This window comes from Lates calcarifer, linkage group LG2 (genome assembly GCF_001640805.2).
Source record: "Lates calcarifer isolate ASB-BC8 linkage group LG2, TLL_Latcal_v3, whole genome shotgun sequence".
Taxonomy (NCBI): domain Eukaryota; kingdom Metazoa; phylum Chordata; class Actinopteri; family Centropomidae; genus Lates; species Lates calcarifer.
Window position 1 is genome coordinate 14,052,717 of NC_066834.1, and position 25,481 is coordinate 14,078,197.

General features: G+C 39.8%; 1 protein-coding gene and 1 long non-coding RNA gene across 4 annotated transcripts in view; one reads left to right on the forward strand and one right to left on the reverse strand.

The window, feature by feature from the left end:
* Positions 1-10,550, forward strand: part of large2 (LARGE xylosyl- and glucuronyltransferase 2) — a 92,905-nt gene extending 82,355 nt beyond the window's left edge. For all 3 annotated transcript variants that reach the window (XM_018692864.2, XM_018692865.2, XM_018692866.2), the window contains 6 exons: positions 1,744-1,899; positions 2,476-2,639; positions 3,128-3,406; positions 5,264-5,410; positions 5,500-5,695; positions 6,925-10,550. In XM_018692864.2, coding sequence (XP_018548380.1) covers positions 1,744-1,899; positions 2,476-2,639; positions 3,128-3,406; positions 5,264-5,410; positions 5,500-5,695; positions 6,925-7,122 — 1,140 coding nt within the window. In that variant the 3' untranslated portion in view covers positions 7,123-10,550. The remainder of the gene's footprint in view (positions 1-1,743; positions 1,900-2,475; positions 2,640-3,127; positions 3,407-5,263; positions 5,411-5,499; positions 5,696-6,924) is intronic.
* On the reverse strand, positions 289-25,048 carry LOC108894255 (uncharacterized). The gene is made up of 6 exons (XR_001962788.2): positions 24,510-25,048; positions 6,646-6,713; positions 5,244-5,414; positions 2,544-2,661; positions 1,725-1,865; positions 289-1,168 (listed from the first exon to the last, which is right to left on the reverse strand). It is a non-coding gene; the product is annotated as an uncharacterized LOC108894255 (long non-coding RNA).
* Positions 25,049-25,481: the final 433 nt, after the last annotated feature.

A 25,481-nucleotide genomic window follows, 5' to 3' on the forward strand; every position in this document is an offset into this window, starting at 1 on the left:
TATTTACTGCTGGAGTCAGAGAGCTACACTGTTATTCAGAGACACGGTCAAGGTTCAGTATGTTCCTCTACAGACTCAAAACCACCAACACCTACAACTGATGGCACTAAGAGTGAAACAGTGTGGAGCTCTATAAGTTAAGTTTCTCAGGCACCATCCTAAGAAGGACAAATGATAGCTGAGTCGCTAAGTCTAAGTACTTGTTTGATAATTTAAAAACTACAACCAATACTGAGTTGGTAAAGGATTTGAGGTTCACTCTTGTACAAAATTAAACAGACCAGCAAAAACATTCAAAAACATTTATTTAACAAATGAAAACAGTGAGAACACATCTAATGTAGGAAAGTGCTTTGCACAGGTAAAGCAATTGAGTCTTATCTTACTTAGCAGAGCACGGCTAACCATGGGACTGTCAATTTTCAGAGTATGTGTTGATTGAATGTGTTCACTGAGGTTTATTGGTAGGGTTAGTTATTAGTGTTGTACACATGACTGTTGTGCATGCAACTAACCTCTTTAACTCGATACCTTCATTTTTACCTGAGTTTCAAAAAGGCTGCCATATGGCTTGAAACAAAGGAACTACAAACAAGATGGTAGAATCAAAAGATGGCCACAGGTTAAAGAAGTTTCCTCCACCACATGCCATGCGGTCAGCCTTAGCAGCCATCTTTTTTTGCAGTTCCTTTGTTTCAAGCCATGTGGCTTAAGAAAAAGCAGCCACTTTGAAACTCAGATAAAATGAAGGTATCGAGTTAAGAGGTTAGTTAATTGCATGCACAACAGTTACTGGATGTACCTCCAGTCCTACCTGTGTCAAACATTCTAACAACTAACCTAACCATACACCTCAGTGAACACATTCAGTCAAGTCAACACATCTTCCAGTCCAGAAAGCTGTAGTTGTCCTGTCAGTAAGGCTTTGAGCTGTCAGCTAACCTCCTCTGTGGAACAGAATCAGACACGCGGTGTTAGCCTCCATTTTGAATGTGCTGATGCCTTGTTTGGTTTCCTTGCTTCGTTTGAGTTGCACAGGTCAAGTTGCAGGTCTTTACTATTGTTTGGTGTCACTCGTAGAGGTCTTCATGCAGGGTCAACAGGTTCTGCTCTGCTTTTATACCTGAGGTCTTATTGAATCGCACAGAGAGAGATAGGGGACCTCGTCCTATGACAAGAAAAAAAATAGAAGTTACTCCTCAGTGCAAAAACATCATACAAAGGTCACAATTGTAACATTTGCATTAAATTAAACTCCGTTTAAAATATACTGAAATTGAAGTAGATTTAAGGATTGAAAAACATCTTTATCTTGCTGATAGAATACTACATCTTACTAATGAATTATTGTAGCATCTAGCCACAAATCTACTCTTCTACCACAGATCAAGAGAAGTATCATTTAGAATGAATAGTTTAGTTAAAGGCTATTTGTTATCTGGATGTCGATAATATCAAACCTAACAACACCTCAGTGCATTAGGACACTCTCAAGACATAATTGTCCATGGCAGTTCAGGGATGGTATAAGCTGCATTGTAATCCTTAAGAAATTAATTTAAAACAGATCAATTGATGTTCAGTATCTGTAGTAAATAAAACTCCCTTTCTGTGTCTGGCTCTATACTCACATATTTGTCTTGTGCTAACTGTCAGATGAAGTAATAGAGAAAAACAAGTACAAACTCTGAAGTAAAGTAACTGTAGTAAAAGTAGTGTGTTACCTCTGTGCTGTGGTTCCAGGTGATCCACTGGAACTCTCCGAAGAAGCTCCGTGTGAAGAACAAACACGTGGAGTTCTTCAGGAACCTGTACCTGACCTTCCTGGAGTACGACGGAAACCTGCTGAGACGAGAGCTGTTCGGCTGCCCAAGTCAGGCCAGTCCAGAGAGCGCCCAGGTGAGAGAGAGAGAGAGAGACAGAGAGAGATCAGTCAGCAGATACTCCTCCTGCAGCACATTTACTCATATTGAACTTTGCTCTCTGTCATCACAGGGAATGGGGGGGGTTTGATACTGAGCCCCACTGATGCTGAAGCCAGTATTGATTTTCCAGAGTAAAAAATATGTGATAATGATCTTTTAGCCAATATTCATTTTTAACAGAACTACATAAATACTTTCAGAAAGGATCCTGAATCAATTATTATTTGGCAGGATATCAGTTTGCTCTCTCACTGAATACAGAAAAAATGTGGTTGCCATGGTAACACAGTTACAATCTATCCAAATTATAAACTGGTTTCAGTGGTTGAGGTGCGTTTACAGTCTAGTTTGTCCGGTAAAAAAAATATAAAGGAAACAAATTAAAGCTGAGGAGGAGAAGCTTTGAATAATAAAACTGTGGGAGCATCGTCCAGTCTGAACAAACGTGGCAGGAAACAGCTGATAATTAATTATTATCTGAAGGATTTAGTCTCAAATTTAGCACCAGAAGATGAATTGTGATTTGATTGTGCTGTGTTTGTGTCCTCAGCTGCAGACAGCTCTGGAGGAGCTGGACGAGGACGATCAGTGCTATGATTTCCGTCGGGAGCGACTCACTGTCCACCGTGTGCACCTCTACTTCCTGCAGTACGAGTACACGCCCACCGAGGATGACACTGACATCACACTGGTGGCCCAGCTCTCCATGGACAGGTACAACAAGCAGCACACACACCTGAAACACACACAGAGACACCAGTTGCACTGTCACATGACTTCAGACTTTAACCTTGTGTGACCTTAACTGACACACAAGCTGATAAAACCATCTCAATGTCCATTTGTTCTGGAGCTTTCTATCAGATCACAGAGGCCAGGGAACTGTAGAAGTTTCCAGTTCTTTCTAAACATTTTAAGGATTTCAGTTTAGGCTTACAAACATCAACAACTCCACAACAACTAGGCAAACACTGTCTGCTGATGAAGACCACATGTTCTGATTTAGAGCTGTAGAAGCTTCTTCTCTCTCACACAGTTTGGTAAATGTGAATACATTCATTTATTTTGTTTTAAATTTCATTCAGAATGGTCTTACATTTAACTTGTCGCAACCTGCAGAAACCTTGATTTTAAACATTATTTAATAGCAAACATAATGTGATCTGATCCCTCACCAACATGTGATTGTATCTGTGCTGCAGGCTGCAGATGCTGGAGGCCATCTGTAAACACTGGGAGGGCCCCATCAGCCTGGCGCTCTACATGTCGGACGCCGAGGCTCAACAGTTCCTGCGCTATGCTCAAGCCTCCGAGGTCCTCAAGAACCGCAAGAACGTTGGCTACCACATCGTCTACAAGGAGGGCCAGTTCTACCCAGTCAACCTGGTGAGGAACGTGGCCCTGAAGAACGCCAACACACCGTATGTGTTCCTGACTGACGTGGACTTCCTGCCAATGTACGGACTCTACGATTACCTCAGGTACGACCAGCTGTGATGACATTAACAACATTTTTTATGTCTGTTCATCCCACTCTAATAAACACAGTATCTCAGGAACTCCTCGAAGGAGTTTCTTCAGATTTGGCTCAAATGTTCATGTGAACTCTACGATGAACTGATTAGGTGGTCAAAGGTGAAACATGTTTTTGGTCACGTCCAGACAGACATCATCTTCCTTATTCATTTCAATCTCAGAGACACTTTATGATGACTATGTTAACTTATTATTCTCAGTTTTTTCTTTATTTTTATTTTAAATCTTAGAAGTTTGCCTTCAAGGCTTTTCTAGGAGAAAGTTTTCAAATAAAGAAAAAACTAAAGATAATAAGTTCACTAAGTTGACAGATAAAAACCCATTCACCCATCACTCTTGCTCTTTATATAACCTCATCTGATTTCCTAAAGCCTCTCTAACAGACAGTCTTCACAAATTAAAATACAGTAATGTTACATAACCTGCTAACACACAATAAAATGTACCTTTTGTTTAAAGTTCATGGAGAAATTAAAATTCACCTGGAAGAAAACATAAACGTTCTTAGTCCTATTGGTGCACTACAAACACTGAACATAAGATATATTCACTCTCACCCTTCTCCTGCAACACCACATAACATCATGATGCAAGTTCACATTCCTGGTAGGTTACTCTGAGACATCAGTCAGTGTTTCTACTGTTTATCTGCTGATCGCTGTCAGGGTATAGAAGGATTTTAGCCTCTCAAGAGTTTTAGCTTTGGATAAACTTCCAAACTCATCGATTTATGACTCAAACCTGCTTCTCTGATCATCTTTAAAAACTGCAGTGTTTGATCCAGTTATGCATCGATCATTAATGTTACTGTTTCTCTGCTGTGAAAACTTCTATAACTGCTATATTTAAACATCTGTCACCATCACGTAAACACTAATTATGTTCAGATTCCTTTTTACTTTTAGTTTGACACCAACAACTCGAGGCCAGCTCAGAATTAAAAAACACTTCAACTACAGAATACTTGAGCTAAAAATAGTATCTTCATAATAATGCATTATAAGTCACGGTCTTATCTTTAATCTAATTATACACCTGGTTTATAAATACAGAACTACAGTTACTGCCTCGTGTTTATATGTCTCCACCAACCGATCCTTTCTTCAGTTATCACAGTAACATGTTTTGATGACTTTTGACCACCAAAATCTAATAAGTTCATCTTTGAGTCCAAGTGAAAGTTAGCGAGTGTTACTGAGATATCATGTTCAGGTTGAGACGAACGCAGAGGAATAATGAAATCACTTCTTTGAATAAAGTAAAAGCATTCAGACTCCTTCATCTATTATGTTGTAGAATTAATTTTAAATGGATAAAGTTGTGATTTTTGTCCATCAGTCTACTCTGAATAACCAACAGTGACAACTAGCTAATTTATTAAAATGTAAAAACTGAAATCTCTCATTATCTTAAATATTTAATTCAGGACTCTGTAGAAACCCCCTTTGGCAAAAACCTTTTGGTTTTTTCCTGACGTGTAGTGTGTGAATTAATTCAGTTCAATTTGCCAACGGTGAAATCTAATGAAGTTCTAGAAGGAAGGAAAATTAAATCAGGAAACAGGAAACACCTGACCAACAGCAAAGTCTCTGAATATAGGTTTAGATTTTTAGTAAATTTCTAAAAGCATATTTTCATAAATATTCAGTGAGGACTGATGGGCAGAGATGTTTCATTCACTGACCGTTAAATCTACAACAGTAAAGTGAAGGGCTGTGTAAGTTTTGTCATCCTCCGTTTCAGTCGTGAACAGTGTGTCGTCAGTGTTTCTCTGTATCTTACCTCGTGTTTTCTCCGAGCAGGAAGTCTGTGGTGCAGCTGGACATGGCTCACACGAAGAAGGCTCTGGTGGTTCCAGCGTTCGAGACGCTTCGTTACCGTCTGTCCTTCCCCAAATCCAAAGCTGAGCTGCTCTCCATGCTGGACATGGGGACTCTCTACACCTTCAGGTACCTGAACAATCAACACAACAGCTCACCATTAACTTCTCACAACAGTGGATGATCATCGTTTAATCTCCTCCACTCTGCCTCTGCAGGTATCACGTGTGGCCCAAAGGTCACGCTCCTACCAACTATGCCAAATGGCGAACATCCACCACACCCTATAAGGTGGAGTGGGAGCCGGACTTTGAGCCGTACGTCGTGGTGAGACGAGACTGCCCTGAGTACGACCAGCGCTTTGTGGGCTTTGGATGGAACAAAGTGTCCCACATCATGGAGCTGGATGCACAGGTATGACAGGTGTTTAATCCTGTGACCAGCAGCATCATCAGCCCTTTCTGCCCTTACTGTTTCCACTGGCATGCTAAAGAAATCTGATGTTCACAGAGATCTGTAGCTTGGACTCATCTTTGTGTCACCACGAAAATAAAAGTTTTTAAATAAACTACTGTAAAATCTTTGTTCCTCAGTTTTATTGTTTGGTTGTAAACTCTGCTGTCATGAACAGTCAAATTCTCTGATACTTCTGATACTTGATAATTCAAATTAGAAAAAGTTGTTTCAGCATCGTCTCAGAATTTATTCAAACTTTGTCTCATGAACAAATCCAAAAACTAAAGCCTGTAAAATATTTATGTTCAGTTCCTATTTGTCTGTTTTCATCAGTCTTCAGCTCTTGATATAATTTCATTTTTACTCTAATTTTCTGACTGTCTCAAAAATGATGACCAAAAATAATGAGATACTAACTCATTCTTTTGATTAAGTTCCTCATTATAATGAGAAAGAACTGTTGATGGTTCAAACTGACAACATGTTTGTCTTTTAATGAGGACAGTAATAAAACTGTTCTACATACTAATGTCTACACAGGGCTTCACTGATCAGGTGATAGAGAATAAAAAAATATACATATATCACAGTGGAACTGAAGAGAAATATTTTAGCCAAACATTAAAACAAACTGAATAAAATCAGAGATGGTGCTCAAACAACTTTACTGGATTCTGACTCTGCTGCTGTTTTTAAAATCATATGAGCAACTTAAAAACCAAAATGGAGATAATCCATAATTTGTAACTAGACATTATTGTCTGGAATATCATTATTATTATTATTGTACATAATATTATCTATTAAACAACCTTATTTCTCTCATGATAACTGAGTGATTCACTGATACTGATCTCTGACCAGTTTTACCGACAGTGGTTTTAAGTTTAGTAATAAGTGTGACGTACTTTATCCTTGGAGCTGTTTCCTCTCTGTGATGCCTGCTTCTGTCACAGCTGAGACTCCATGATGAAACCTGTTGGAACAAACACAAAACACAAATGTTACCTTGACTGAGAAGAAGAAACAAGTTCAGATGATGATGATGAGAAAACACTATTTGCAGTTGTAGAAATCCAACATCACCAGAAACTAGAAACTTTTTGTTTTTACATGAGATGAAAGTTTGTTTGAAGTGAACAAGTTTTTCAGACAACTGCTCTGTTTTTTCCTCTCCTCCTCCTCAGGAGTACGACCTGATGGTTCTACCCAACGCTTTCATGATCCACATGCCCCACGCTCCTAGCTTCGACATCTCCAAGTTCCGCTCCAGCTCCAGCTACCGCAACTGTCTCAACACCCTGAAAGACGAGTTCCACCAGGACCTGTCCAGGAAGTACGGTGCCACCGCTCTCAAGTACCTCACCGCCCAGAGGAACATCTAAGAACCAGGACCGCTGAGAGCCAGCAAGGTCGTCCAGGAGCTCGGACATGTACTGATGCAGCGCTGCAACCGCAGGCCAGACTGACACCGAGCACCAACATGACGGTAAAGCTTTACAGCCCCTTAAAACAAACTCGGGCTCCTGTGCATTAATTCTCCAGTCGACTCCACCTGAGGGAGGCTGAGGATGAAAACCTGAACAGGACAGATTCATAAAGACAGGACTGACTGGGCTGTGGATACCGATGGGACGAGCTTTACGGCCGGAAAATAACCATATTCTTACAATTTGTTCTGACAATCAGGGCTTTTTCCAGAAGACATGAACCAGTCTGTCCACGGGGATTTTTTCTGGACACTAAGTCAAAGACACTAACAGATGGGACCCGTGTCATTATGGGAAAAAAACATTAAAGCAGGAGAGGACAGTGAGAGGCCGGTCGAACTGGAGAAAGATTTAAGCCTTATCACTTTCCATATTTAATGATGTTTTTGTTTCTTTTTTTTCCAGTGTAAATCAAAAACCAATGAATAACAAACTTTGGCATTTACAGCATTTTGATTATGACTTTAAACAAGAATCCTGTTTTGTTTTTTTGTTTTTTTTCCCTTTTCTCTATTTTCTGACCTCAGAGACTTTTTTCTGAAAATCCATCACATCCCGGTCGAATTATTTCAGATTTTCTGTGGGCTTCAGGGATGTGCTGTGAGTGAGTGTGTGTGTGTGTGATCCAGCTGCATCATATGGCGAGTCTACAACACGCTCTCTGCTTATTGTTAAACTCATTCTGGCTTCTGTCTTGATCATATATTTGCATGTAAACAGTTGCACTACATGTTAATTTCACATTAGAGAATAGACATTATTCTGTTTTCTTCATCCCTCTGAAAGAAGAAGCAAAAATCTCTAAATGAAAACAGATAAATCATTATTGATAATATTGATTGGGACCAACTGTCAGTGAGTTGTTGATAAAGCTCTCAGCTTTGAAATGAGACTGATGCACTGCGACGAAGGGCAGGAGCTTTTAGTTTTTGTGCCATTGCATTATATAATGTGTCTGATTCACTGGATATATGTATGTGCCATTTACTGTAACACCCCACCTACAACCCCAACCCCACCTTTGTGTTAAGTCCAACTGAAATGACAGAAGTCAAACCTTGCTGTGGTCTAATCTGGTCCTGATCATTAAGTATAGGGTTAGGGTTGGCAGAGTCAGACTTCTAAAGATTTCTGTCTCCAAACCTATGAACTGGTCAGATGTTATAAGTGTTTGATTGACCACTGTGTCAGCAGGGAGACGGATAAACAACTGCAGTAACTGAAACGTACAAGCCAAGGACAGACAGTGTCTTAAATTTAAGACCAGGTCACAACCTCAACAATTCTCAGTGTGTGAACGACCCTAAAGGCTGATTTATACTTCTGTGTTGAATCCACGTGGGCAACTACTTTCTCACTGTTTCAAGTCAAGTCACCGTCACTTTTTTAATAACATTATAACTATAAACTTGAACCAGATGAAAGAGTTTTGTCATCAGATGTCTGGATGTTCCAGTAATCAGAAACAAGCAAAGCAAAAAGCTGCTCTCCACATCTTGTGTCCACCCAAGAGCTTCACAGAGAAATGATTTTTAACATTAAACTGTTTTATTCAGTGTTTTTACTGATTTTAATTATCAGGTCTGTTTGTTTTGGAGAGGATGATACCTGTGAGGATAATTCAGCTCCCAGTAAAAACCCCCTGAACCATGAACACTGAAGGAATCTGAACCTAAAAACAAGCTGAGCTAATGTTAGCAGCAGCTCAGCTAACAGCCTGCAGCCCCTCACCAGCGCCATGTGCCCGCCAAACAACGGTTTTTAACATAAAACTCTTTTATTCATTGTTTTACTGATATAAGTTACTTGGTCTGTTTGTATTAGGAAGGAGGAGACCTCTGTGGATAATTCGGCTCTCAAAAAAAACCCTGAACGATTAACACTGAAGGAATCCTAACCTAAAAAACATGCTAAGCATCTGAATACAAGCTGAGCTAACGTTAGCAGCAGCTCAGCTAACAGCCCGCAGCCCCTCACTGACGTCATGTGTCTGCAGAAGACAATGAAAACAATGACACCTGCGAAATTGATGAAAGTTACTGTTACACATTTATTTACTTCAACTCCAACATGAAGAACTCAACTCAGCAGCACACAAACTACACCACCACCTAGTGTTAGGTGGTGTAACTGCAGAACAGCACAGACACCACTACACAACTGTCAAGGTTCACAACAGTGTTGAGGCTGCACAGAAGTATAAACCAAGCTTAAATACATCAGAACTGAAGATGAGATCTGAAACATCTTAAAAAATCAGCAGCTTCTGACGTGTCTGCTCTGATGTTGCTCAACAAGCCGAGCTGCCGCTCTCACACTCTGACTATTTCAGCTACAGTTTTATGCAAATACAGTCTTGATTGGCTTTATGCAAACTACAGTATGTACATATATATATGTACGGCACACAGTAGCTATGCAGAGACAAGGAGGTGCTGCCATTCACCACAAGAATACAAACTTGTACTTACAGATCTGTATCATGTAGCAAAAGAAAAATATGTGATTTCATTTCAGTTGGACTTAAATCTTCCTAACTCCATTGTTTAATTCATTTTGTTTTTTTATTTGACTATTGACTACAGCGTTGTTTCTAACTGTTAGCTGATGATTTGAACCACTAAACATGTGGCCGTTACATTTAGTGTTGATCCTAATGATCATGAGTCTTTGGCCCCTGATGATCTGAACTTCTACTGCCCAGACTCTCTCGTCTCTCAGTTTAAATTCAGGCTCCTCAGAGGTTGATCACTATGTTTCTCTGTAGCACAGGACAGAGTTTTTTATTTTGGGGACTGATAAAAGAAAGATTGGGGATGTGAGCAGAGCAGAACTCTAAAAAGTGGTTTTGTTTTTGATTATTCATCTTTTTTTTTCCTTTAACATCCTCATCTGTATTTCTGTTAAATCATCCTTTCTTTTCCTGGATCCCTGCATCTGGACAGGAAGCGAGTTGAAGGGCACTGGTTCAAATCTGACGCAGAGTCAAGAGCAGGGGGTTTGAGTCTGATGGTGAATGTGACGGCTGCGGCTCAGACAGTTTGTTTGGTGACAGAGTGAAGTGAGTGTGAACTGTGCCACGAAGAGCCCTGCCCCCCCCCACCCCCCCCGCCACTGCCCCCGCCGCCGCAGCCCGCCCTCCACGCGGCCTCCATTGACTTGTTGTTGATTGTGGTAAATGCTAGTGCCTTTGCTGTATTGTGAAACTGGATATTGATTGTACTGTTGTACTGACAGGGCCTGGGGATAGTCAGGCGCTTTATTTATTAATGTTGACTCAAATCAATCATATTTTTCTATGTAAGTGCTTTAAATAAATTTGCCCTTTTTTAAATCACTGTGTCAGAACTCTTCTCCACTTACAGCACAGAGTTTAAGTTATTTTGGGATATTTATTCAATTCTTACCCCTACAGGAGAAAAAATGTCCTGGGACATCCAGGAATTTATAATATTTATTAAGGTCAGTGGTTTTAAGCCTGTGTGAACCTACCATGTGTGTAATTGGTTCAATGAAAATTTCCAACACAAACCAAATTATTTTGGATGAATACAGTAGCCTCCCCCACCCCCCACCCCCTGATAGTTCTCATCCTCTTTAAATGCAAATTTCAAAATATTAACTTGGTGTGTACGCTGCCCTGCAGTGTGTTGGTCACTGACAGACTATTACTGAACAAAAGCAACACTTCATTTTCATTCATCTCTGTTTTCTCTTGTTTTCTAACTAAACTAATTTAACAACTTCATAACACACACACACACACCATGTACAAACACACATGTAGAACATGTATAACTATCTACATATACAACATAAGGAAACAGGTTTCCCAGCTGAACAAGACAATCTCACAAAGGAACCCGACGAAGTTACGTTGCACTTGACTGCAGGATGAAATGGTGTGGAGTAGAAGATCATCAGGTGTTTGTCCTGACTCCTATCCAGCATTAAATAGCATATTATTGTATTATGAAATATTATTAGCATAATGTCAAAGCCTAAAAATGATTTTAATGCAATAGATAGGTTTTTGTTCTGTGAAAGAATCAATTAAAGTTCTACTCAGAAATAAATAAAATTTGTATTAGTTTGCAGCATGTTTGCTTCTGACAAAACATGTTTATGTTTGTAGAAATTTCCCAAAATTTCTAATTTCTCTTTCAATATTTCCGAAATTCCAGACTTTAAATTCCCATGGAAAGTTTCTGGAAATTTACCAGAAATTGCAACCCTACTCCCAAAACTCTTTGCACTAAAAATACCAAATAACTAACTTTCCAAGCTGCCTTAGGCCTGTCACTTGCTCGAATTATCGTGGTAATTCCATCAAATATTTACTGATATCACTTCTATGCTGATTGGTTCGGTGGGTTATAAGATAAACCTCATTTGTCCTGGCCACAGCTGCCACTGCAGTGCTGTTTAGTTAAACATGAGCCATCTGACTGTCGTATTCTTTGTCACGATTTAATGTGCGATCAACGCCTCATTGATGCAGCGCCACAAGGAAAATGAGCTGCACTACCACTTTCAGCCACAACAGAGTCAAAGGGCTGATGGCGCTGTCTCAACATTTACAACAAACATTCACCTACAACCCACTGATCTCCACAAGAACTGACAGTAATGAAAAAACTACAAACATGTCTGTAAACGTGCACCAACAAAACAGGGAATGGATCTGATTGACTTGATATGAGATGGGTCCCTCTCAGTGATGTGACTGTTCCCTCTCTGCAGCTCTACAGAGCGTTTTAGTGTCTGAGTTTTGCTTCTTCGTTATAACTCCTCTTCTGTTCAGACTCACCTGTTTTTATCCAACAAGCTCTGATAAACCTCCTGTTCTCTACCTGCTCCTATTTCCTCTGTAAATACTGAAACTAAACTTCAACAGATCAAAGTAAGAACAGGAACTGAGGAACTAAACTAAAGAGCAGAATAAAATACTGCTGAAAGCTGCAGATAATGGTATTAATAGAAATAATAACAATAGAGAATAAATAAATTCTCTCTGTTTCTGAACATCCACAGTCTGTCAGAGGTTTATTTTAGATCCACACTGTCTGACCAGAGCTAAACATCATAATAAACCAATGCACAGAGATATAACAGGCAGAAAAAAACTGATTGAGATCTGCGCCCCCTAAATAAAATAAAACAATCCAACACACTAAAACTAACAGCTAGAGCCAGGTGAGATGACTTCAGTAAAGCTGGAAAGATATTCACAGATTCAAAAAAACAAACAAAAAAACAAACTGGAGAAATAACACTGGTCTCTGAGCAGCTGGCTGTTAAGACAACCACAGGGGGACAGAAAAGAGATTTGACCAAAACATTCACTCAAGATCTATCAAAATGAAGATTTAATTCCAAAAAGTCTCAAATCTTGTGACCCATTTAAAAGTTTAACCATGTTTCTACGTGAAAGTATCAGGAAATAATGTTGCTCCAAAGAGGGGTGGGTTTGTTTATTTTCGCAATGACATCCCATTCATTTTCAATGGGAAATTTTTGCATTTTTTTGCAATTTACTTTGTCGTGGTTCATAAACACATTACTAAAAGACAGTGTACTATTCCTCATCGAATCGCACGTTTTGTCTGGGATTTCTCAAAAGTGCAGGAGTAGTTACAGGCCAAAATTTGTACAGAAGAGAAATAAGAAGAAGAAACATGTTGTATTATAAGACAACAAGCCAAGCAGCTGTTTGATGTCATGCAACAGGCCTTGAACTCATCTCTCTTCATCTGTACATTCACACACTGTAAAGCCTGTATCTGAATGTGGAGCAGTCGTCCCCTCCCTCCATCACAAAGATTAAATATCAGCTACTCAAGCTGTCGGTTCACAGCGGGTATCATCCACTTCTCCCCTCCAGGGTTCTCAGCAACAACTTATCAATTATTAGTCAGCTTCTATGCATGTAGGCCACCAGCCCCATATGTACAGAGTGTCACCACACATACTGCACATATGTACAGTGATTCACTGAAGAGAACAGATTTACCAGGAAAGGCTTCTCTGTCCAGTCTTCACTCTCTTTACTCACAGGATTTTAACCACACGTGCTGAATACTATTATTTTCAAACTTATTATTTTGCAGTTGTACAACATTTTTAGTAAATATCCACACAATATTGTCTCTGTTTTTGTGGGGCACAGAAAAGAACTGACAACTGAAACAAGATGTGGACTCATAACAAGAAACATCCTGTGAAAACACATAGCTTATATCAGGGGTACCTGCTTTAACCAGCGGGTGCTGATGTTAGCTAGCTACATTTGCTTTCCTTCGTTCATCTAAGAATTGCAGCCATTTCCTCCTCTCTCTCTCTCGTCGCAGTGAAAGCAGTAGAATGACACTGAATCGATTTTTGGACTCAGATCTGTTCAAACAGCACAGGACACAGCACTGCAGCATCTTATAAACAGGAGACTCAGAGAAGTGGGACCAGGAAACAGTATTTTCATCGGTTGTGACGTCAGACTTAACACACACCGTCTGACCTGGAATGACCCAGAAGTGTAAATCACACTCAATCTGTGTGTTCAGATTTTTGATGTGGAAACAAATCAACGACACAGCAGATTGATCAGAAACCATCTGTCCAATCAGAGGACAGCAAACAAATCACATGATCAGATCAGCACAACACAACCCCAGAACTACAGATTTTGGAGAGGACACACACACACACACACACACACACACACACACACACACAGGTCCTCACAGGAGTAGAAAACCAGACAAAGCCATTCTCCGTCAGCTGTTTCCTGCTCTGACATTTACTGCTCCAGCCTGGAAATTGAATTGTCTTTTGTGGATGCGTAGTTTGAATAATGGACTCTCTAGTTTTTCTTTCACAAAAACATAGCGTGGAAAAAAAAAAACACTGTCTAGTTGAGCATTTCCTCATCTCTGACATGTGCAGACACATCTGAGGAGCTGTGACAGTCATCTTCAGCTGATGTACTTTCATCATGGAAAACAGGAGGAGGAGGAAACGCTTTCAAACTGATCTCAGAGCCACAGAAGTATAAACTGTGCCAGAGAAACAGATGCTGCTCTTCTTTCATCACAAATTGATTATTGTGACGCACAGTTTTTCCACCACTCACTCAGTCTCACACTTCTGCAGAGGAACCAGCAGCTAACCTCAGGGCTACTGTACAATATGTAAATTCATGAGAGATCTCTGGAGATCAGGTCTGTAGACTTCACATATCATATTTCTCCTGTATTAGTTTCTCGGCATCGGCTCCATGTTAAATCCAGAATCCAGATCCTTCAGCTCTCAGGCTCCTCTACTGTGGAACCAGGTCTCAGTCTGGATCCGGGAGCCAGGAACTCCCTCTGTACAGTTTAGAGTCAGCTGTGATAGTGTATAGTCAGAGCTGGATCAGAACTGAACCTGAACCTGGTTCTGCTGCTATAGGCCTAGACTGCAGGGGGATTTCCCATGATACACTGAGCTCCTCTTCTTCTCTCATGTTACTAAAGCCACATCTTCTCTCCTGTAGTTTTGTGCCCCCTCCTCCCCCTCCTCTCCTCATCTCTCTCTCTCCTCTTCTTCCCCTCTTTTTCTTCTCTCCTCTCCTCTCTCCATTTTCCCTCTCCTCCCTCCTCTCTCTCCTCTCTACTCCCTTCTCCTCTCTCTGAAGATGATTTCACTGCAGTGTATAAACGACCTGTGTATGTCTCCACCCGGACCTCATCCGGCGGAGGAATAAACCTCCCACTCCACTCATAACAGCATCATCTCTTAGCTTCAGTTGTAAAACTCCACTCATAAAGAAACAAGTCATCACTCCTCCCTGGATCAGTCCTCTTCTCCTCCTCCTCCTCTCCCTGTTCTCTATTTAATTTATTTCTGTCTTGTCACATTAATACTGTCTTTACATTTTAATACAGGTTCACAGACTTTGACATGTTTATTACAGAGTTAGGAGGATTGCTGTTGTTGATGTTCTGTCTTTACCTTTTATTTTTCACACTTTTATACAAGATGAAAATAAAACTAAGTGACTTTACAGTTCCATACAACATTTGATTTTCACTTAAATCCTCTTAAAATAAAAACAGCACCAGAGAAAGCTGTTTTTACCCTGTCATACAGATTTAAGTAAAAACAATATAAATCTGCAGCTGCACAGAGTGAGGAAGCTAGCTCACTAACAAAAAAATGTAGGCTAGTTCTCAAATGGTTGTTTAAAAGTTCTCAGATTTAGTCATGTAAACATGCTATTGGAAAATTTCTGGTAAATTTCTGGAAAATTTCCAGAAACTTTAGATGTGTTACGGGGAATTTTGGAAATATTCCAAGTTGGAAACTTTCCATGGAAATTAAAGGGAATTTACAGAAATTAACTGTGAATTAACTGGAAATTTGGAGTAATTTACATAGACAAATATGAATACAAACATTTTGTTTTGTCAGAACCAATACACACTGATGTTTTTGACTTCCAAATTTCCAATTTATTCCCATTAATTCCCATGGAAGGTTTCCAACTTTGTTCACTGAGATTTCCATCACAGCATCTACTGAGCAGGACAGGAGAGACGTTTCTCTGTTGTATGAATGTTTATATTTTCCCACTGCTTGCTGACTGAATCCAAGCTGAGAGAGAAAACTATTACTTGGAACCACTTTAAACTACCAATTATTAAACATCAACGGGTTAAATTCTCATCAGTCACTAACTGACAGTGAATTATATCACAGCTCGACAGGATCAACAGGTCGGCCTCCACAGGATAGATTATTACCCGTGCAGCTCTGAGCTCCTCTTTCCAGGGCTCATCACTGCCACTCTGTCAGAGTACACCCAGATCTCCCCCTTCCTCCCCCCTGGTCCTGACAGGAGCTGTGGCCTGTGCTCGGGGTGAAGAGCAGGAGCATTTGATGGAGCCATCGGGGGACCAGTCTGGGCACAGGCCAATTATTAGTGTCAGAGCCAAGGTAGGATCGATGTGGTTCCAACAAAAACCAACTCCCACCAGAGGCCCAGAGGACGACTCCTCCTCCTCCTCCTCCTCCTCAGATCAATGGTAATAACCCCGTGCCCTCCCCCCCTCTTCTCCCCTCCATGAGCTCAATAAAGCGGAGGCTAACCCTCTGTCTCTCTCAGCAGTGATTAGGCTCACAGAGGAGAGCAGTGATGTATCTATCATATTTACTCCTGGGTGGTTATTGTCCTGTCTCTGGTTTATTGACCCGCCTGGTCTCTGCAGAGTTCAGCTCCATTGATAACAGTAATCCAGACCCGGTAATGATCCAGTCTCAGAGAACAGAAAAGACAACACTGTCAGCAAATTATGACCTGACTCTGAATGACCACATTAAAGCTAATGGTTTAATTAAAGTCCTAACATGGCTGACAGGAAGGCTGAACACGGTTAGGTAAATACCTACATCACTGCTGTCTGGAGTAAACTCCAGGTCTGAGGCAGTGATGGTGGTTCCTATAATTTCATCTTTATATGATTAAAATTAATGTGATAAAGCAGCTGTTTGAGTTTCTCCTATGGATTTTTTTTTTACAAACATGTCAGCCAGGGAAAAGTCAACTTCTAAGTCATTAATCTCACCAAGTTATCTGCAGGAAAATGCACTTTTTATTTAAAGATATTGAAAACAGTGGTGTTATATATTTACTGACAGCACAGTTGTTGCCTGTGGCTATAATACTGACTAACTGCTGGTTTCAGACGAGTGTCTCATGTTTTATAACAAAAATAAAACTCAATAATTTGACTGACGACCTGTAACGCTGCTGACTGCTGTTAGCTGCTCATGCTAACGTTAGCTTCACAAGCTCTGAATCCTGGAGGTCTCATGGCAATGAGCTTAAAACAAATATACGATCTGCTTCAAGAAGACAACAACAACTCTGACAACAACTCAACCATCAGTAATTTAAGCCATGATACATTCCAGCATCCACCTGTATTAACTCCAGTATCATCAGCTCCAGATACAACATGTTCAAAAAGTCCTGCAGGGATGACATATTTCTGTAGTCCAGCCCTGAAGTCAGCATCACCCTGGTTCCCCCCACAAAAAGTCAATGGGATTTTTTCATTGAGTTTTGGATTATTACAGAAAATAAACTGTGACCAACTAAAGTTTCTGATCCTCACAGGTTTAGTTCATCAGATAATCTTCACAGATGAACACCACTGTTCTGATGTTTGAAGCCTAAACACAATCTCCAGAAGTAAAAAGCTAATGTTAGGCTATAAACCAACTACACCACGGTCACATGACGTCAACGTCTCCACCACTAAGCTTCCAACTTGTCATTTAATTTAGCTCTGACCTCTTCTACAAAAGCCTTTCTTCTTAGAAAGTTAGTGATAGTTTGAAAGAGTGTGAGTATAAACACAACGAGGCTGTAAAGGTGGACTGGTGAGTAGATCAGTTTTCATGTTAACGTCCCCGACAACCTCTGTAGTCTCATTTAGACCCTTGTTAGCAACCGCCTTTTTTAAGACATGTAAAAGCTTCAAACATCAGGAGTGGAGGATTTACTGACTGATTTTATGTTGTAGAAAAAAAAAAAAGAAAATGTCTTGAGCTTGTGTTAAAACCACAGACCTTATTTCAGACATTTAACCAAAAACCCATTGACTTTGGGACGAGGGAACAGGAAGTGCTAACATGCTAACTTACTTGCTGGTTTTAGGATCATTCCTGCAGCTCTCTATTCACATTGAACCTAAACCACCACTGTAGCCAGGGGCCACAACCTGGCACTGATGGATTTAAAACAGTTAGAGAAAATTTCTACTAAAGCAAACTCAGACCAGGAATCAATCCCACAATGCAACAGTGAACCAGTGTTCAGTCTGAATAAAGAGGAACAAGCTGCTCTATAATTACAGTGTCAGGATTAACTCTTTAAATAACAAACAGAAAGTAAAGAATATTCTTATCTAATGAGAGGTAGAGGCTGTTTCTCTCTGTTAATTGATTGAATAAGTCTACATGTTATTTGTCAAATTGTGATATTTGACATCTGCAGTTTAATAACCTGCTCTGCCTGATGACATAAACTGAAAGTAATGTAAACTGGTGGGAAGATTTGTTCATTACTTTAATGGTGTGAATGTCATTTAGAAACAGAGTTAATTAGTTTATCGCCAGCAGGCTCTAGGCTCAGCTGTCACTGACAACATGCATATATACATCTGTACAACAACTGTGTCTGTTTTATCAGAGTTAATTAGATGGAATTTATAATTAGTTCAGACACTAAATCAAAAACATGTAGCTTCACATGCTTCATATTTTCTGGATTCACAGTTTTTACCTGAATTCATGTCTGAACTACAACTTTCATCTTCCTGCTCGTTAAGCAAAAGAAGGGTTTTTATAAGGTATACAGAAAATGGTCACGATTTAAAAATGTCCCACAAACACTAATAATTGACCAGCTCTGTGGCACTGACCTGTCAACAGCATAGACTGACTCTCTGACAAACAGAAAGAAAAACATGTCTCAGCTTCGGCTGAATTTTGTCCCATTAGCTCAAGAATTGGTCCAAAATTATTATTACTATATCACTATATTATTGGTCACTTTATCCTGTGAAATATGACAGTAACAGTCTGGAATTTTCTTTGTTATACATGTCTGAATGACTTACTAAACTGGGTTTATTTTTTTCTTTCTTCTTTTTCTTTTAAGTTCAATAACAAATGTAGAAACTGATCAGTCATTTTAAGTAATTTAATTTAGACAAAATAAGAAATCAGCAGATGACACACTCTGTTATTTGTCCTTATTTTCTGAGATTTTATGGACTAAACGATCAATCAGTTAAAAGAAGACAACTCAGTAAGCTGCAGCTCTTTAGTGTTTCCGGTCAAATCATCCTTTCATGGTGTTTGGTTTCCACAGAAGGGAAAACGAATACATCAGAACCACAGGCTCAAAGTCATCATTTATCTTGATGAAGAGAAAGTATGCTGGTATGTATATTTTGAGTAAAACTGACAAATAACCTATTTCCAAAACTAAAACTTTAATGTTTCACTTACAATCAAACACAAAGTTCTTTAGGCTCTATGAATGAAATCACAACAGCTCACAACAGCTAGATCCATCGCCATGACAAACGGGGCAAACTCCATCTGCTGATGAAGACTGTGTGATATGACTGAAAGCTCCAGGTAGAAGCAAATAATGACATCCTGAGATGGGATTGTTTTGTCAAGCAATAAATAAATAAATCCACCACATCTCCTACAAACAACAATAATCATGTTTTTCTTCTCATTGCTTTTCCTCTAAATGTTCACACCAGTGTTTTATGTTTTCAAAAAGGTGTGGTTGCCCTTTATTAGAGGACACCTGAATACTGAGAAGGAAAAGAAAGATCACACAACACGTCCACCCACCACCGCTGATCTCAAGTAGTACACTTGCTGGATGATAAAAGGATCTCAATCTGGGATTGCGATGAAATTTATGTGGAAGAGGACGATAAACTCAGGACAGTTTTACGTGATTTGGGCATTTAATTCTAACAACCTATCACACAGCAGCATTAACATGACAACAGCCAGTCAGGCAGGAGCTGCATGTCAAAGTACCAAAGCACCTACTGGTGTTAAAGTAAACTGTGGACGAGTCAGAAACATTAGTGGAGCCAGAGAGAAGCACGAAAGTGAAGAACTCACATTATCCTCCAAACAGGAAACTCTTGAAAGGAAAGTTCAAAGGTCACAACGCGTCAATTATATGGAAGTGGTTTAGTTTCATTAAAAACAACAATGCCCAGATTAAGAAAAACATGCTGCTGGTTGGTACCAACAAAGATGGAAACACAGCAAATTTCACCTGAAAAGGTTTCATTCCAGTGACCACACAGACAGGATGAAGATGCTGTTTGTCTGTCTATACCAAGCCCTAGCAGGGCTAACAGGGCTGCACCAAAACTAAAATCTAACCTGTCGTCTTTTGAAGCCATTAATCATATTAATCATATTTTTTGCCACATCACCCAGCCCTAAGTACACTACACTATATGAACATGGCTCCTTCCTGCTCAGAGATGTAATCTATGGGAGACTGAGGCTTAGAGACAAGACTCCAGTACAAACTGTAACCATGAGTACCCACCTAATACAAACACACAAAATCAAACTGACAGTGTGTGTGTAAAAAAAAAACTCAACTGTACCTCACAAACCAGATTCAGCAGCAGATGTTTCTGTATGTTCCACTTAGTCTTCATTATATCTGAACATATGTCAGCATCATTACAACCATGAGAGCATTATTTACCACACCAGCTGGGAGATCAGGGTTACCATGGCAGCAGGAGTTTAAAAGATATAACTTCAACACAGTAAGAGGCTTTCAGTGTGTGTAGAAACATTTATTTAATTCCTGATAAACAAACTACTTAAACCTGATGTCATTTCTGCTGATAAAGCAAAAACTACAAATCTGCGAGCTAAATGTTAAGATAATTAACAGAGAACTTCTTATTTCCAGTTATGATCTAATTTGAGCCTTAAAATGTTTAATACTGTTGAGATGAAGTTTGAGAAACAGAAACAAATAACATGCAGCTCCAACTGTCCTCCACTAATCTCTCATCTCCCAGAAACACAACTGTAAAGATATATTTCTTTTATCTCAGATATAATTATCTTGTAAGCAAAGCAGGATCCTGTAGGAATCATTTCTCCAGTTTAACAGAGAGTGGACAAACACATGCTAAGAGCTCCCAGGAAATTTAATTTTACATAGACAGTTCTTTGTCAACCACCATCTAATGAGTAAATTATCTGACAACATGGCTGATGTCAGCTCTGAAGTCCTGAATCAAGTGACTGATTCAGTTACATCAGATAAATAAATACCAATGCTGTTTAAATCATTGCTCAAAAAGTATCCTGGGAGCTTCAATTTCCTCTACATTCACAATAGCAGCTGAACTATAAACACATGTCCTGCTTATAAAACTGGATTTATTTTCCCTGGCAAAGGAAAAACAACTAAAACATGATACAGAATTACAGTTGAGGAGGAATAGTAAAAACCTGCAGCTCTTACAGCACATCACCATTCTGTATATTTTAAAACATAAAGACCAGGCCATACAGAGACATGTGGACTGACAGCAGCAGATGATCAGCTGAGCACAGACAGGACACAGAGTTAAAGTCTGCTGAGTGCAGACAGCTGTTAGCAGCAGGAACAAATAAAACACAGTCCACACAGACAGAAATTCAACAAACACTAACTGAGCTCAGATCAGTCTGCAGAGGCTTCTTCACTCTGCCCCTCTCAGATATGACCTCTTTTTAAAAACCCAGGCCTATTTGAAAACACCTGTCTAGGATTGCAAAACTCCAGGAATTTTCAAAATTGGAAACTAAATGGGAATAAACTGGAAAAGACTAAATTGCAGGTTAGCCTGTAACAGAAAAACACGTTGCAGCATAATGTTGGTTAAAACAATCAGATTTAATGTAAATTCAGCTGAATTTCTACCCTGCACTGTGCATTCCTCCATCACATGCACCTGCAGAAAATACAGAAAAATGTATGTATGTGTATTGTATTAGTATGACAAAACAACATGTTTATATTTATGTTTGTATATGATACAGTTTGTATAAATTTACAGTTAATTCCTGTTCATTCCAATGGAAAGTTTCCAACTGGGAATGTTTCCAAAATTTCCCAGCTTAACTTCCCATGCAAAGTTTCTGGAAAGTTCTTTGCAACACTCTACCTGACAAAGAGTTTCTTTTTAAATCCAGTATCTGCAAAAAGGTTTTACAGACGTTCATGCTCCACAACCAGGTGCATCACCATGGTAACTTCTGCTGCACAGGTAACTTCCTCTACCGCAGGTGAAGCTCAGAGAATCAAAACAAAACGTGTCAACAGTCTGACTACTGACCAATCACCTGATCAATCACATGACCAGCTGACACTGTCAAACAGTAGAAATCAGTAGAGTCGCTTTAATTAGAAAAAAACTTCTTGTATCGACTCAGAGCTCTTGACATCAGCTGCAGCTTTACTTTAAACTTCATTCATCACAGTTTGTTCATCCTCAGTGTTGTAGTTCTGCTGATGCTGCATGTGATTAACTAATTCATTAAGTCAGCTGATAAGTCAGTCATGATGCCAGTGATCCAGGATCACAGACGTTAGATTCACTGAAGCGAGAGTTCACCCTCCTGACACAGCCTCGAGGACGGGATCAAAACAGCAACCAAACGCGAAATATGTCCTCCAACCAACACTCAAGAGCTCAGTACTCACACTGTATATGTTCAGTGTACATCCCAGCCAGCAGCAAGACGCTTCTCCAATATCACAACGTTTAATATTTAAGATATTTTAAACTTCCTCCATATCAGTAAAGTAAATTGCATATTTTCCACTTCATTAAAGATGTATTTTGCCCCATATCCTGCCCCCTGATGGGAGGATGGTGGGGGAGCCTCTCAGGAGCCAGCAGCTCAAAGAGCCTTCCTCACATCCCTGACACCTCATGGTTCGATGAGGAGGCAGCGGCGGCATTTAATGAGGACGAAGGGGCGAACACGCGTTTACACCATGGATTCATTAGAGAGACATATCGCAACATTTGGTAAATGAAGCCCAACCAGTGCTCTCTCTCTCTGTGTGTGTGTGTGTGTGTGTGTGTGTGTGTGTCCATCCTTGGCCTCAGGTCTCCAATTACAGACCAAGCCTCTCTTCTGGAACAGAGGCCAAAACACCTGCTCAGAACATCTGCTGAGCTAACTGCATGAACATGTGTGTGTGTGTGTGTGTGTGTGTAAAGGTAAATTAAGTATACACACAGTACGACTACTTTGTGTGTTCTACTTGGAGTTGCTGCTCTGGAGGGAAAACAAGTTGTTTTTAGCAACATAAATCTTTTTTAACGTTCTACTTATTTTATTCACTCAACTCAGTTTACAAGTCACAGAGAGAAGTGAATTTCAAACAGGGTTTGTAGAGTTTGAAGAGATACTACAGAGATGCATTATGGGAAATTAAGGAGTTTGATCCACACTGGGGACTAAAAGTCAGGATATATCCACCTCTGCTAAATCAATGAAACTGAGATCTTACTGAAACATACGGAAACTTAATTTTTTAACAGACATGTGAGCTGTTAATTAACAACAGATCTGCACAGCTTCTGTCATTTGTTTCCATACATTGTAAATGATAATGAACACACTGTAGCTGTGGCTGTGTTCAGGCTGCTTAAAGCCATTGGTTAACATTAGATAAAGGTGCGTCTATGTATGAGGACTCACTCACTGCAAACCAAACCAACCTAAAGTAACCTGAACCTGAGATGGCTGCCTCAGTTAAGGACTGAAAAAGTCGACACGGACCGAAAGACAAGACAAAACATGTCTTTCCCTAAACTTAACATGACGATCTCTTCAAAACAAGTTAGAACGATATAAAGGAAATCATTCCTGCCATTCTTCACAGCACTGCACAACAACTCACCTCTGTGTGTGTCAGGTGAACACTGCCACCTGTACATACCTTCTGAATATAGAATATACTGGGGTTGTATTTATTCACTGCCAGTTACACATCTGTTCTTAAGTTGGATTACTGTACATATTTTCTACATATTTCACTGCCAGTTTTGCACATATCTATATTTATTCATCGTTCAAAGACAGTTACACATCTGTGAACTCACTGTAAATACTGTACACATCCTTATGCTGCTGTCAGTAACTGTTCAACTCATCTGCAATTCTGCCCTTAATTGTAATTTTAATTCTTTTCCTGTGTATATTTTTAAGATGTTCTTAGTTTTTATATTTAAATATTTATATTCCTTATACATTATGTATCTGTTGCTGTCTCTGCTGCTGTAACGCAAGAATTTATCTCACAGGATCAATAAAGTACATCTATCTGTCGATCTATCTATAAATACATTTTCTATGAGACGGGGCTGCCAGCTGACATCTTACCAGACACTGTGACACTGCAGCAGTTGAACAATATTTGTCATCAACATTACAGTCCAGACAAAGACAGAGATGAGCACCATTTCCTGTCCCAGGCTCTACAGACAAAATCTACCATGATCTATATTCTTCAGCACCTCAGTGTCTGTCTCAGCTGTAAATCAACCAAAGCAGCTTCACAGTCAGTAATTTCTGACTGTAAACAGGAGATGACTGATTTCCATTTCTCTGTGATTTCAGTTGGACTTTTCTCGTAAAACTCACTGTATACGCGTTAGTCTTACCTTGTGCAGAAGGCTGGAGTCTCCGCACCTATTCTTCTTCTTCTCCTCTCAGATTTCCAGCAGACTGCAGGTCACCGCTGCGCCTCACAGCTCAGATTATATTTGAACAAAGTCTCCATAGATGTTGAAGTTCATTGCAGAGATGAATCTCTGAGGGGTCTGAGAGAAATTCACACTTCCTGTTCTTTCTTCTGTTGGACTCCATGTTCACCGTGTCACCATCTCTGAACACTGTCCTCAGTTCATTTTCATATTTCAGTCCATAATATCCAGGTCAGGATCACTCTTTCCCTCAGACTTGGCTGTTTTTGTTGTATTAGAAGTTGTTTTTTCTTGTTTACCGATGTACTTTTCTGCGACACCTGGGGCCTCACTCCCCTCCACACCATGTGCTACACCCACACACCTGTCCTTACTTCCGGTTCGTAGGTCAAGGTAAGGGGGCGTGGCATAACCTTTTTTCCCCCCTTGCGTTAAACTTTTCTCATCGATGCGCAGCGTTGACCTGACGTGATGCATGCTGGTTAGATATTTATTTTTAAAAATAAAACTGAATTTTAAATTTTTATTTTTGGAACGAAATAAAAACAAGCTGGTTGGAAATTTCGCCGGCGTTCCACAACGTCACCGTATCACATGACATTAAAACCTCGCGAGAATAAGGCACCTGTAGTTTCATGTCGTTTCGCTCCGACAGCACTTTGCCCTGATTGGCTGAAGCCTTCACTGACGCGCCTGACGTGTAGTAGGTTTTTATTCTTAGCAGTTCAGATCAGTTTTCTCTAATATCTCAGCTGATGTCCTTTTATTTGATCTTCTTGTGACAGCTCGTGTTTCGTATATGTATGTTTGGTAGAAGTGACATCCTTACATATCACATTTTTCATTCATATTTAATTTCTTTTCACCTTCCTGTAAGTATGGTGATCCCTGTTTTAGATACCAGATCTTGTGACCCAGTACAGACCCTGC